This window comes from Crocodylus porosus, unplaced genomic scaffold (genome assembly GCF_001723895.1).
Source record: "Crocodylus porosus isolate Cpor-Errol unplaced genomic scaffold, CroPor_comp1, whole genome shotgun sequence".
Classification (NCBI taxonomy): Eukaryota; Metazoa; Chordata; order Crocodylia; family Crocodylidae; genus Crocodylus; species Crocodylus porosus.
This window is the reverse complement of record NW_017728928.1, coordinates 13,165,661-13,179,353: the sequence shown is the minus strand read 5'-3', so window position 1 is coordinate 13,179,353 and position 13,693 is coordinate 13,165,661. Positions and strand designations below refer to the sequence as shown.

The 13,693-nt window shown below is 51.7% G+C and overlaps 1 protein-coding gene across 5 annotated transcripts in view; it reads left to right on the top strand.

Moving 5' to 3' along the window:
- QRICH2 (glutamine rich 2) overlaps positions 1-13,693 on the top strand; it is a 59,384-nt gene that overhangs the window by 4,996 nt on the left and 40,695 nt on the right. Inside the window, exons 1-5 of one of the 5 annotated variants that reach the window (XM_019542652.1) lie at positions 193-858; positions 6,562-6,666; positions 9,011-9,082; positions 9,824-9,940; positions 12,669-13,613. In XM_019542652.1, coding sequence (XP_019398197.1) covers positions 430-858; positions 6,562-6,666; positions 9,011-9,082; positions 9,824-9,940; positions 12,669-13,613 — 1,668 coding nt within the window. In that variant the 5' untranslated portion in view covers positions 193-429. Of the gene's footprint in view, positions 1-192; positions 859-6,561; positions 6,667-9,010; positions 9,083-9,823; positions 9,941-12,668; positions 13,614-13,693 lie in introns of those variants that run through there. The other 4 variants (XM_019542650.1, XM_019542649.1, XM_019542648.1 and 1 more) reach the window with 4 other exon arrangements.

Genomic DNA, 13,693 nt, shown 5'->3' with positions numbered 1-13,693 from the left:
CGCGGAAGGCCCTGGGGAGGGGCGGTGCTGGGGCTCTGCCTAGCAACGCCGAACGCTGCGCTGTCACAATCGGCACCCAGTCATGTAAACAAAGGCACATGGGCAGCCGCCGCGGCCAATCGGGCGGCGGGGGGGGCCCGCGGTGGGACCAATGGGAAGGCGGGGCGGTGCCAGCGGGCGGCTCTGGCGGGGCATGGCCGTGGGCAGGGGCAGCAGCGGGCGGGATCCGGCCCTCGGGGCGTAGGGGGCATCCCCTGGGCTCCATGGAGCCGGGCTGGGGACAGGGCTCCCGGCAAATGCTGTAGCCACCTGGGGGGAGCTCAGCGCCTGGCAGAGGGACCCGGACCTCGTCCGAGCCCTCGGCCCACCCGCGCGAGACCCCCAGCTCTGCGCTTCCCGTGAGAGGGCGGCGCAGGCCGGGGACAGGCGATGGCGCAGATCAGCTTGTCCGAACTGGCCGACCTCTCCATTGGGACCCCGGAAACCGGGCACGTCAATTTTACCGCCCTCCACACCTTGCTCCACGCCATCATCAAGCACCTCAACCTGCAGGACCTGCAAACGGAGATGCGGGAGGAGCCCGCGCCTCCGCCGGGCAAGGGCCAGCCGTGCGAGGCGGCGCCGCTCTACGCTGACCTGGAGAAGAAAGTGGCTGGGGTAGAAGCTCAGGTGCAAGACGTGGCGGGCCAGCTTGAGGGGCTGGAGAAGCAGCTGTCTGCCCTGGAGAAACTCCCTTCCGGGTTAGACCTGCTGCAGAGGGCCAAGAGCGGCGCCCAGAACGGGTCCGCGGTGGCCGACATGTGGCAAATGATGCAGATGAAGAAGAGGATCGAAGCGAACGAGAACGGCGTCTCCAAGGTAAATCTTCCCGTCCCCCGCGCCAGCCCGCGTGGCTCGTGGTGAGGGCAGAGGAGCAGCAGGCGCCTGCTAGAATCGCGGCGCTGGCTGGGCAAGTCGCTTGGCAGCTTTGTGCCTCGGTTTCCCCTCATCGAATTGGGATAGCAGCATCCCCTGGTCTAAGGGATTTGAGAGATCGGGAGGAAAAGTATTAGAGAACCAGCCTGCTCATTTTTCATGGGCCACTGGGCACCTTAGTACATGTGGGTTGTCTGCGCGCGCTGTTAGTGCTGTTCTGCTTTACTCTGTAATTCCCAACGTTCATCATTTCTAGTGATAAGCACTGCGACTCCGGATTCATCTCAAGTGAAGTACGGTCTTAAGCGAAGGCAGTTCAGTTCTATTCACGAAGGAAAAACACACCTGGAAGCCAGCCAGCTCAGGACAGTTGTTGAATCAATAATGATGAGAGCTAAACTCCAAGGGGAAATAGTTTCTGAAAACCCAGAACCAGTTGCCTGTTCCCCAGTCTGTGTTTCCACCACCTGGTGCACTGGGGGGTGGTGTGGTGTGGGTTGGTGCATGCTGTACTTCCAAGGCTGTATCAGAGGTGGGGGAAACACAACTGGGGTGTCACACGGCTCTCCTTACATCTGTGACTTGTAGCATGAATTTTACAAGAGCTGCTCTGCACTGATTAATCTGAAGCCACAAGAGAAATAAGTTCTAGATCGCTGTTACCCAGTTGGTTAAAGTGATGGATAGATGAGGAACCTCCCACCCTGACCCTCCCTAATGCAGTCCACGTTGTTAACTACGGGTGGTGGATCCTTGTCCTCATTTATCTTCAGTCTAGAGAATGCGGAGCCTGCGTTATTCCCCCTGGGTTTTCATTCTCCTGTGTAAATGATCTTTGTCGACATCCATTAGGCAGCGCTGAAAACTGAGCTAATGATGAATTGCAAATTGCCCTCTGTTTTTGCCATGGGGAAGCATGGCTTTCTGGGTTTGCTGTTTCCAGCTGTACCCCATCCCTCGGATGGGACTTCTACAATAGTCAGGCCCTTGATATTTATTCCCGATCACCTGCAGCTCCTGTTCCTTGAGAGATGCATTATTTTGGACCTCTGAAAATCCAGCCTGTAAGCAATGTCTGCCTTTGTTTCCCCATTTGTAATGTGCGAATGATGCCACTGGTCTAGTTCCTAAGTTGTTGGGAAGCAGCTTAATTAATGTAATCAGGTGCTTCAAAATCTTTCTACTCCAAGCTTCTTGGCCTCTTGAAGGCTCAGGTCAAGTGTAGTGCCTGTTCTTAACCTGCCGGGGGAAATCCCATTCATCTGTGTCCATGAAGGCAGTTTTCCTAAGGCGCACCCCAGAAGAACTGCTCTCCTGGTGTGGTTCAGTACCCACCAAGGTGCAGCGGCTTTAAGCCCACTTTATGGAAATGGGAGTCTCCTCCCTAGCTTGCTCCAAGGGCCTTATGGCTAAGGGCAAGCAAAACTCGGGGGCATCTGAACCCCAAGCCTCCAGGCTTGGGCCTGTGAGTAGGACACCTGCCAAAGGATTTGGAAACATCTGAAGCCCCAGGTGTGGGTGATGTTTGCTGGTAGTAGAGCCACTTATGGTTCTGGACTGACTCACAGATTTGGAATTTGATTTGACTAATTTGGCTTAGAACATGGATACATTTAATTTAAAAAAAAACTCTACTCCAGGTCTCCACTTGCATTACCCTGGTTTTGCTGGAGGGGGTTGGGATCCCTCCAGCACAGGGGTGGGCAGTTATTTTGGGCAGAGGGCCGCTTACTGAGTTTTGGCAAGCCATTGAGGGCCACATGACAGGCAGCCCAGGGCAGATAAATATGAATTTTCTAAATTTTTTAGGGGCCCCGCGGGCCGGATAGAATGGCCTGGCGGGCCGCATTTTGCCCACCCCTGCTCTAGCACCTTACTTGAAGGGCTCAGGGTGGTGCTCCTCAGTGAGGACCTCTCTTCTCCCAAATGTTCCTCAGGCAGTTGAGATAATTAGATGTTAACAAATGGCAGCCCAGGGTGTCAGGTTCCCTCCTCCCACTTCCTGCAGCCTCGCTTGATCAGGCGCTGGGTGCTGTTCGCCCAGTGGTCTCGTTTCACACGCTCAGCAGGAGACCATTATTGTCCCTGCCGCAGCTCCCAGCACAGTCGAGAGTTCACGCCGCCTGTGTCGGGGCTGGGATGGGGGCTCCACGCTGTTGTTATTGGGGATCCTGCATCTCCCTCAGATTCTCCTCCTCCTTCCTCCAGCTGTGACTGGATGGTGGATTTTTCTTTTCCTTTTGCCTTCCATGTGGTGTTTGGAAAGCAGGAGAAGGACCTTATCACTGGGTCTTTTTCCTCCTCTGTCTTCCCTCTGCTAATCCTGCCTCTGATCGTGGCCACAGCCCCCGCTCCCACGATCCACCCCCTGCTCCTCCATCTTGTGCTCCATAACTGGGGTCTGCAACCCTGATGCTATATAGTGAGAAATCTCCCTGCCTCCCAACTGGCTGTGGCTTGAAGTCTCCAAGCCCAGCTCAGAGAGGAGGGACCATACCCCATGGGTCAGCAGGGACTATACTGTTTTTCTTAGCTCCTGCGCTGGCTCCAAGGAGAGATCCTCTTCAAGGAGATGGCAGAAAAAAACCTTGTTCTCTGTTCCTTGGCCACACAAAACCCATAGCTCATTTTTTAGATGCCTCTAATATTTATGTGACCTGAGCCTAGCAGCCATTCACTGCTAGAGGAAGATCTGGGTGCTCCCTCTAGGCTGAAACCTTTTCCTGTGTAGAGGACTCTGCTTGGGCATTGCTTATGGATAGTGATGCCTCCTTCCAGCAAGTATAAGGTCACCCTCAGTTTGCTCAGGAAACAGCTGGTTGAAGTTAGCAGCTGCTGACACCTGGATCATCTGCTTCAGGACTGCAGCTTCCGGAGCGGGCCATGGCATGGAGGCCAGTGGGCATGGATCTGATATGCGCATGGGAGCCATGGGTCTGAAGTCAGCTGGCTGCCCCTGGAATGATGCCCAGAGGTGAAAGGGAGCATCATGCTCAAAAACTTGCTTCATAGGAGCTGCATTGCAGTGGTGCTAGGGGAAAGAAGGCAGCCCTAAGACAAAAAAGGCAAATTCCTGGTGAGTTATTTATCCCAGGACATGGCGGGTTAGTATTTAAAGAGAAATTGTCCCTTTTCTGGGCCTGACAACAGTTCCCCTTGCATGTTGTATCAGTGCTAAGATTCACGTGATACAGCTATTCCAGCCCAATCCTCCAGGCTGTAAATGTTTAATTATTTGCTGTTGCTGTCTTTTATGGGACTTAATGTACAGGCTGGGTTGAACATGTCACTATTGTGACCTGTGGGAGCCGAGCGCTGGCTTCTAATTAGCCTCGCTTCATTGGCAGAGAGCTGATTTCCCACCCGTCACTCGGAGCCATGCTGACACCTTATCCTGTCTGAGTATAAGCCTGGGGCAGCCACTGGTATGAGCCAAGAATGTCGTCTCAGCTGGGAAACAAAGGTCTAATTCTACCATGTGGGCACTCACTCTGAAATCAATGGGAGCTGAGATTGCCCCACACCTGGCATGACTGGATCCTATAACGGCTTTGTGGAATGGTTTGACTTATGCCGAGTTAGTATCGGTGTAATAACCCATGCAAGGTGCCTGGTAGTGGGCAGCAATAAGCCCCTAAGAGACAAGAAAGCAACATTTCTGGTCAAGACATTAGAATTTCCCACTGCCTAGGGCCAGACTGCGAACTCCATGCAATGGGGTGAATTTATCCATGTGCACAGCACCGCGAGGCTCTGAGGTCCTATGCTGGCTGTCAGCACAGGGGAGAACTGACCACTTCCCTTAACTGGTCCTCCGAGGAACTGCTCATTTAAGCAGCTAATTAACCCCTTTGCATAGGGGCCTCCCCATATAGCCTGGGGTGAATGTTCCTTTCCAGTTGTGCTTCCCAGTTCTTCCACATAGTTCATTGTTGATGTGGGTCTAACACTTGGCCACAGTCATCTTCAGAAGCGCTCAGCATGGTGCTCTGAGACTTAGAACATGTCAGGACACTTGGGTCTCTGCCCCTTGCCTCTGCCACTGAATTATCTCGTGTCCTTGGGCAAGTCATTTTGCATCCCCTTGCCTCGCTTTTCTTGTCTGTAAATGGAGGAGAATCCCTCTCGCAGCCCATGAGGATGAGATTATGCCGCCTGAGCCCCTGCTCTGAGAAACTTGGTGTGAACGCACCAGGCTGATATAGAAATCAGCATGTCCGATGTCGGGCCGATCAAATGGGGGATCAATGGTTTACTAGAGACCAGCACACTTTAGCACTCCAAATAGCTTCAAAGGGAATGTCCCTGCAAGCTGGAGTCCCTGCCACCATTGCAGCATCCAGGTGCCAAAAGTAAGGCATGCCTGGCTCTTTATAGCCACAGTTGTAGGGGTTGAAATGAGGGTACCCAGTCCTGGCAAATCTTAGAAATGCCAAGCATAACTGCTCACTGAGAGGAGCTTAGCACACCCAGCTCCCCTATTCAGCCAGTCCCTGAGACCTTCGGAGTGCTTTTCCTAATGTTAGTGCCTGGTGACTACTGTCCCCCATTTAAAGGGTGAGGAAACTGAGGCACAAGACAAGTGAGTGACGGCTGATAGGTCACTTCATGAGACCATGGCACAGACAGGAATAGAGTTCAGATCTGCAGTCTTCCCTGCTCTACCCCTGAGACAAGCCTGCAACAGCAGGTGTTGCCTGTTGAGCCTGGGCCACAGGAATAGGCCAAATCCAGCCCACAAATGGTTAAGTGCACTCACGAGGGGTTGGCACCAGCTCCTGAGCACAACAGTGGAGCTGGATACCAGCACGTCTGGACCAGAGGCAGGTTTGTTGTGAGATAAGATGCTAAATGCACATGAAAATGATCCCAGAGAGAGCAAGGTAGCACCCAAGCTCTGGCAGGAGAAGTCTGCAGACCCCAAACTAAGCCAGGAAGGCAGGGGATGAATGAGCAGTGAATGCCTTTGCATTGTGATGCCTTGGCACAGACCTGGGGGCATGTCTGCACTTGATCTCTCCATGCTTTGTTAGGTACCAGTGCACCGTGCTTACCTCCTGTGGGCACACATGCTGGAATGGGGGCCCCCTGCCAGGCACTGCCATTTAACCCCTTTGTTAAGTCTAGGAGGCCCTTGCTCTCCTGCCCAGCAGTGGGAAGCAGCCAGGATTAATGCAGATGTTGTTTGTTATTAGCTGCTATTCTCAGGAGTAGCTTTGCTGAGCACCCGACTGTGACTGACTCCCCATTGAGAAGGATCACAGAATCGGGGTTCCCAGGGCTCACCTAGTATAACTTGCAGGGTGTCTTGATTATAGAGACTTTGCTGCTTTGCCCAGGTTCAGAAGCCCGTCCAGCTCTATAAGCTGGCTCATTGGCAAGTCCCTTGCTCACCTGTAGCATGCCACCTACACAGCATTGGCAGCTTGTGCCCACCTCGTTGGGTCCATCTCACGGTCCTGTCAGTCAGGTGAGTGTTATTTCCCCTCTAAGGAAGCTGAGGCCCAGAGAAGTGACTTGCCTGCAGTCACACAGCCAAGGCAGTGGCAGAGCTGGGACTAATGGCTCCCTGCCCTGTACTAGACCTTACTGTGGCATAAGAGGTGTCATAGACTCACCCCCCCACCCACTCCGTTTCTGTTGCAGTCCATGTCTCTGTTGCAAGATCTGCTGAATGAGGTCAATGGTGTGAAGATGGCTCAGGCCTACACGGACAACAAGATCAAAAAGATGAAGGAAAAGCTTGGCTGGGTGAGTCGGTGCCCTGCCACACTGAACGGCCAGCCTCTCTCCTGGTGCTCGAGGGGAGAGGTCCCCTTGGCGTCACACAGGGAAGCTGAACTGTCTCCTTTCCCCTTAGGAAAGCCAAACACCATCCTGGTCCCTTGAGTCCACTGAGCCCTCATTTCCTGCCACCCCCGTGTACCCGTAGGGCACCTGAGGCAAACAGTATCGCTCTGCTAGGACACGGCTGTCTCCTTAGGGCTCCACCAGGACAGGGCACGGCAGTGTGAGAGTCAAGGTGATAGCTCCATCTGCAAGCCGAGGTTGCAAGGGAGAGTAAGGGCATTAGGACGAGGCCTGGCAGCAGCCCCGCCTCACGTAGAGGACATCATGCAGCACTGCGTAGGGATGGGAGACTGCCAGTATCCTGCTAACTGCTGAAGAAACAAGTGCTTCACAGATGGGCTAAGGGAGCCCAGCACTGGACAGCAGACAAAGGACCTGTCCATGCCCCTTTAAAGACTGCAGCGAGGAGCCATCCTTCCATGTCCGCAGGGGAGTGAGTCTCCAGGGAGCTTCCTCCTGACTGGTGCTGGCCTAGGGTTTCCGCAGAGAAGCAGCTGTTGCCAGGAGGGAGAGAAGCTGAGCCTCGTGATGAAGCCACGGGGATGTGGCAGAGGCTGGCTGTACCCAGCTCACTGCTCACCCCAGCAGGGAATCCCCACCGCGGCCAACTGAGGGGGCACTTGCATAATGTGCTGTCTCCCTGTGGGGACACAGCATGCTGCAAGAGCTTGTGGCTTTTTTGCAAGCCTCACAGGGCTCGGTACAGGGAAGGAATAAACATCTCGTTTCCTAGGGCGTGGAGAGACAGAAGCTGAGGGGTGGCCAGGGCTGAGCCCTTGCTGTGCCTTACATGCTCAGTGCCTCTGGCCCAGCTATCAGCTCTGTGCACTGACAACTCAACTATCCATAAACCTAGCTCTAGCCCTACCCCTGTGATCAGCAACAGTATTAATTGACCTCCTCATCCCTCTTCCATTGCTGGTGCTAGCCTTTCGGCTCCTTCCTCTCCTTTTGGCCTTTTCCTGTTACTCAAACTTCTGAATGGAAGAAATTGGAGTAAAGTTGACTCCAGGCTCCTTTCTCCACCCTTGTGAATAAAAGATCTGTGCTGCACCAGTCCACCCCCTTTAAATCCATTTCTGACACTCACTTCTTCCGTGCCAAAATCTATTGTGGTGAGCACCAAAATGATTCGCAAGGAACTTGGTCAGATTCAGTGATTCAGACATCTGAGGCTGGGCTTGGAGGTTTTTCCTTGGAGACATTGTCCATGGATTTTGTACCCATTATATATCCCCATCTGCATGTAATACTATGAATTGAAAAGAACTCGTTTAGAGTGGTGGTTTTACTTGCCTGCCGTGTTTTGAAGGGCTGTGACCAAGACCAAGAAAACCTATCCTATGTATAAATATCTCACCTTGTCCTAGTTTTTAACCCTGACTAGTGACTGACTTCAAATTAATACAGCTAACTGCCTCTCTCTAGTTTTTAATGCCATTTTAGATAATCAAACCAGAAAGGGACTTAACAAAACAAAAGCCCAATTCAATTACGTTGTTCCCTTCACATGCCTGTAGATGGTTTTGCAAGACCTTACTCAATTTTCCGGGACATTTACTGATCCATTTTGCACTTTGCTCACATCATTGGTCTCATTAGTTTTGTTTTCTATTTATAGGCTCATTTCATGTGCAGCCCAAGGGTGGTTGTGTTGATTTTTCTAACACCAGGTTACAGAATCATAGGAAAGTAGGGCTAGAAGGGATCTCATGAGGTCATCTAGTCCAGGTATGTTTGAAAGGATACCATCCCCTTGAGCCTATGTTTTTGGCTTCTTTCTGCTATCAAAGCATACAAATTTACACGAACTGAAGCATTTAGACTAAAGGAGCACTCCTGTGTGTCTCTTTTTGCTTAGTCGGTAAATCCCTTGGCATAGTCAGTTAAGCTCTTTCAAACAACAGTGGAAGCCAAAATGTTTCACAGGCTGGAAAATATGAATGGGAAACCACCACTTGGGAAGTGGACCAATGGAGAGGTGCAGGAGCTGAAACAGCATTTAACTTGGCTTTTAAACAAACCACATTGAAAGTTGAAGATGCTGGTGCAGAGGAGGGAAGAATATATGCCAGTATGTATATTATGTATGTGGGTGTGTATATGCACAATAGAGCTGAAGTTTTCTCTCTAAATTGGCCATGCCCCTTTGAAAGCATTCCCTCTTCCTCTCCCCCTCCCTCTCATACACATACACCCAGTTGCAGAAGGCTGACTAAATTCCCTTTCTTGCCTCCTTTTACAGCTAAATCCCCAGGAAGTTGACAGTCAACTGCAGCTCTGTTTCATGGATCAGAAGAATCTGAATACTGATTTGGTATGTTCCTGGGCAAAAAGCCTTATTTTTTAGTTGCCAGGTCTTTCCCTAGCTCTTCCCTTGACTTTTTTTTTCCAGTTAATCCTTTCAGATTTTCCTTGTTTCTCCTTCCCTGTTATGCATCTTATTTTCTCTAGGTCTTCTGACTCAAGGTCAGAATAAGAATCATGAAGGCTCACATCCTGAAAGGTAGTTGGCATCTCTGGTACTTAATGACTTTGATGCCCAGCCTGCCTCAGGGTCAGGTTTTAAGATAAAATGTGAACCTCAAACCACTTGTAGTAGGAGTCGAGATTTGGCTAGGTTTCTATACTGTCCTCTTTCCTAATGATAGAGGAGGAACAACTCCAGGTTGATCCATATGCCTCTCTTGGTTCCCCCCTGCCACCATGAGATTGTTCAAAGATAGGAAATGTCCCTGCTCCTACAAAAAGGAGTGGTGGGGTAGACAGCTCAGGAAGATCTCCTCCATTGTGGAATGAAGGATGCTGTTCCTTTTCTTTTGCCGTTGCCTGGCTCTGTGTTTTCACTGCATCTTTATTGATCAGTCCCAGAATAAGTCTGAAGTTCATTTTATGGAACCTATGTTCCCTGTCTACCTATCATCTAGGGTGATTCCTGATTTACTAGTCTCCAGGAGTCAGTGGAGAAAACAACAAAGTGCCTTTCTGAGAACAGCAGTAATACAGGGCATAGAACCATCCTTATGTTCATGTGTTGTTTTTGGTTGTTTTTCTCTAGAAAAGTCTAGAGCAAAGATTGAGCCTCTATCCGAGTCCAGAAGAACTGAGTAATCTGGTGCGATGGGAAATTCTGGAAGACTGCCTCGTGACAAACAAAGGCAAGACCCCACCTTCTGTGAGTGTTTCATTCAGAAGTGGCTGGTGGGCTGAGAATCTATACTTGGCCTGTTTCCCTTCTTCTGCGCAGACAACAACTTTAATAGAAGGGGAGGGAGGGGAATGTATAAATCCAGGCCTTTCCCTGTCCCCTGGAGGATTGGTGCTGAAGGATTTGACCTATGTTTGCTGTTGAAAACTGGCTTTCAGGAATGTATAGCTCCGATGCCATGAACGGTCCTCAGTGATCAGACTGGGATTTGTACTTGAGCAGCCTCAAAGCTAACAAAGCTTTTGTTTGTTATAGGCTGTGCATGGATCTATGCATGTCACAGCTGTATACATCCCTAGGGCCACACATGAGTTGTCAGGGAAGCCCCATAAGCGGTTAAGTTACCACATAACCTTCTACAGCACCATGCAAGTGCCAACGTTATTAATTAACCATCTTGTAGGAGTCACCCTGTCATTAGTGCTCCGTGTAGCTAGTTGAACAAAGTTGTATGCCCACAAGGCAGGGTTTGAATGCATGGATACATTGTAGAGCAACTGTGCAAGGATCAACTGTTTTAGGCCGATTCAGGTAGGGGGATCAGACATAATTATCAGTATTTTAGCAGGTCCAGAAAATAGGTGAAAAACATGTGGAACTGCAAATCCTGGAACACTGATATGGTCTATCAAGCCGAGGAAGCAATTATGGATCTTCTATGCTAGTTGGTATTCAGCCGGATACTTCACGATCACCCAAATTACCTACTGAGATCCTGCGATGGGCCTCAGGAGGGAAGAGCTGAGAAGGCAAATTGCCCCAAAGGAGTCCAGTAGCCATGGCAGTTTGTTTCAGGACTTGCTTCAGAGCGCTCGGAGCCAAAAAAAGCTAAACAAAAAATCAAACCAAGCATGAAACCTTTTAGGCAACAAGTTAATTGATCAGTTGAGAGCTGTTCCATGGCTAACCTGCAGTGAAACACTCCTGACAGTCTTACTGCCCGCTGCTGTTTTTTATGTCAAACACTTTATGAAATGAACCTGCATCTTAGAGATACAGGGTGCATCTACACAAGACGGTAACAGCACAGTAGCCTCATTTTACAGGGCAAAACCCATGCTAATAGGCTGTTGTGCAATATTGTTAGGCTACTGTACAGTTAGCATTACTAAAAAGCCAGCACCAGTTACTGTGCATTGATTTAGTATTTGGTCATCCGAGGGCTAAACTTAATGCACAGTAACTTCAGTGTATTATTGAACACACAGATGCATCCACAGAGATCAGCTGTGCTCTTGTTACGATTGAAAACCCTTTTTAGTATAATAGCTATCTCTTCAAAGGCCTTCAGATTTACAGGTATCCAAAGGTATGTGCCTCCTGAAAGTGCTGGTTCAAGATACCGATCCAAATATAGGCCCAGTACTTGAGTTTGACACTCAAACAATGTTTTGCCCTCCCCACTTTTTCTGCCAAGACCTGGGGATCAAACCCTGCCTCTAGTCGCATCTAACATGGTCTCAGTCACTCAATCTTTATTCCATCTAGCACATGGTATCCATTGCCCCTTTGGGGAGGTAAAATGGAAGGTAGTATGCAGATGAGTTTAGCACTCTGCATGCCCAATTCCCAGGCTCCACACTGTTGGTAATGCCTGCGAGTAGCTGGGAGAGTTTGGAGCCAGTCCATTTTCACATGACTTCAGGATGCATGCTGTGCCATCAAACTTGAAATGTGCCCAGGCAATGTCAGTTTTGGGCTTTAGGCTTAGTCTACATGAGAGTCTTGCTGATGGTTAGCCAGCACTCCCATGGTCTCCCTCCCACTGAAGGAAGATTCTGCTATCAGAGCTTCTGTCATTGCAGGAGGTGGTGTAGGGAAGCCAGCAGAAGAAAACCCTTCTGCCTTCACAGGGAACCCCCTCCGGGGAGCTCTACCACCATAGCTCCTCCAGCAAAGCTGTGGTGGCAGCAGCCCCACAACATAGACCAGTTCTTGCTCTCTACAGACACAAATAGCTGCCATCTGCCTCTGTTAGGTTGGGTTTTACATGAGGGAGATGTAGCTCAGCTATTTTGTATGCTGATGTCTGCCAGAAAGGGGGTGGAGGGTGGAGGGGGATGGCAGGGGGTAAGACTAAAGGGGTAGAGGTTTTGGGTGGTGGTAAGGAGATGGAGGCTTATGGAGAAGGGAGAATGAATGGAAGGGTTGAGTGAACCAAGCCAAGGGGAAGGGATAGAGATTGAGGAGGATGAGCAAGGAAGGGCAGAACCCTGAGTTCAGGGATGGGAGCCTGTTGATCAGTCCCACCTCTGTGTACTGGGATCCAGAAGACCCTCAGCCCCTTTGAGGGGGACAGGGTTGAGCTTCTCTCCCCACCCCCTCTGTATGCGCTGGGATCTGGAGGCCACCGTTCCCTAGAGGGGTTTTGAAGCTCCTCTCCGTTCTACTGCTCCCCACCTAATGTGTGCAGAGATACCTGTGTCCCTTCCCTTCTGGAAGTGTGAGACCTTCTTTCTCTCACCCCACTGTGAGCCAGCCCTTGAGAGAGCCCAGCCCTTCTGGGTACAGAGCTGAGAAATGACCATAGACTTCTATAGCTGCTGTTTCTCTCTCTAATAACAAAAAAATAGCACATTCTCTCGAAGGGGAAGCATGGATGGGCTCGGTCTAGAACGCCCCTACCCCCACCCGTGGTGCTTGCTCTGTGGCAGTGCCCCCCTGTAAATTGTTTTCCTGTTTGCTCTGTTTCCAGGCATCCCAGTCTGTGGAGACCATCATAGGCCAGACTTCTCTGACCAGGCACCCAGGTTTAGCCACTGACACCCATGCCAGGAAAGCCCCCGTCACTGGGGTGGGGGCTTCAGGGAGCCAGGTGGACTCTCTTGGAACTGCAGGGGGTACTTCCAGGATGCAGACCGGTTCTCCTGGGACCCAAGAGAGCACCCCAGCAGTTCAGACCAAGACGGCTGGATCACGGGGAAGACCTCCCTCCGTGTTGGGAGGGACCTCCGAAACCAGGGCAAACACCACCCCCTCTGTGGCAGCAGGGACCACTGGGACCAGAGCAAGCACCCCCTCCATGCCATCAGGGAGCTCTGGGACACGAGCCAGCACCCCCTCTGCACCGCCAGGGACCCCTGACACCAGGGCAAGCACCCCCACTGCACCTGCAGATATCTCAGGGGCTCAGCCCAGGGCTTCAGAGGCCCAGGCAGGTGGTCAAGGAATCCAGCTAGGTTCCCCTGGTGCTGGGCCCAGTTCTCCAGGGACTCAGGCTGGGCCCACTGGAGTGTCACCTGGGGTTGTGGGGACCCAGGGGGGTGCTCCTGGGATGGATGTTGATGAAGTGTCTCCCAGTGCCTGGCCCAGTGCCCCAGGGACACCAATGGGGGCTCCAGGGACTGAGGTGGGACAGCCAGGCACTTGGCATGGCTCACCAGCCACTCTGACAGTCACTCCAGGGATCCAGGCTGGGGCTGTTGCTCTGCCGATTCAGGTGGATGGTCAGGCAGGGACTCCCAGAGCCAGGCACTGGGCTCCAGGACTTCCAACAGGTGTGCTCGTGACCCAGATGGCTGCTCAAGCAGGAGCTTCCAGCACACTGGGGACCCAGGTGATGCCTTCCAGAGTTGGGCCCAGCATGCCAGGGACCCAGGTGACACCTCCTGAAGCCGAGCCCAGTGCACCAGGGACCCAGGTGACACCTACTGGAGCCTGGGCCAGCGCACCAGGGACCCAGGTGACACCTACTGGAGCCTGGGCCAGCGCACCAGGGAC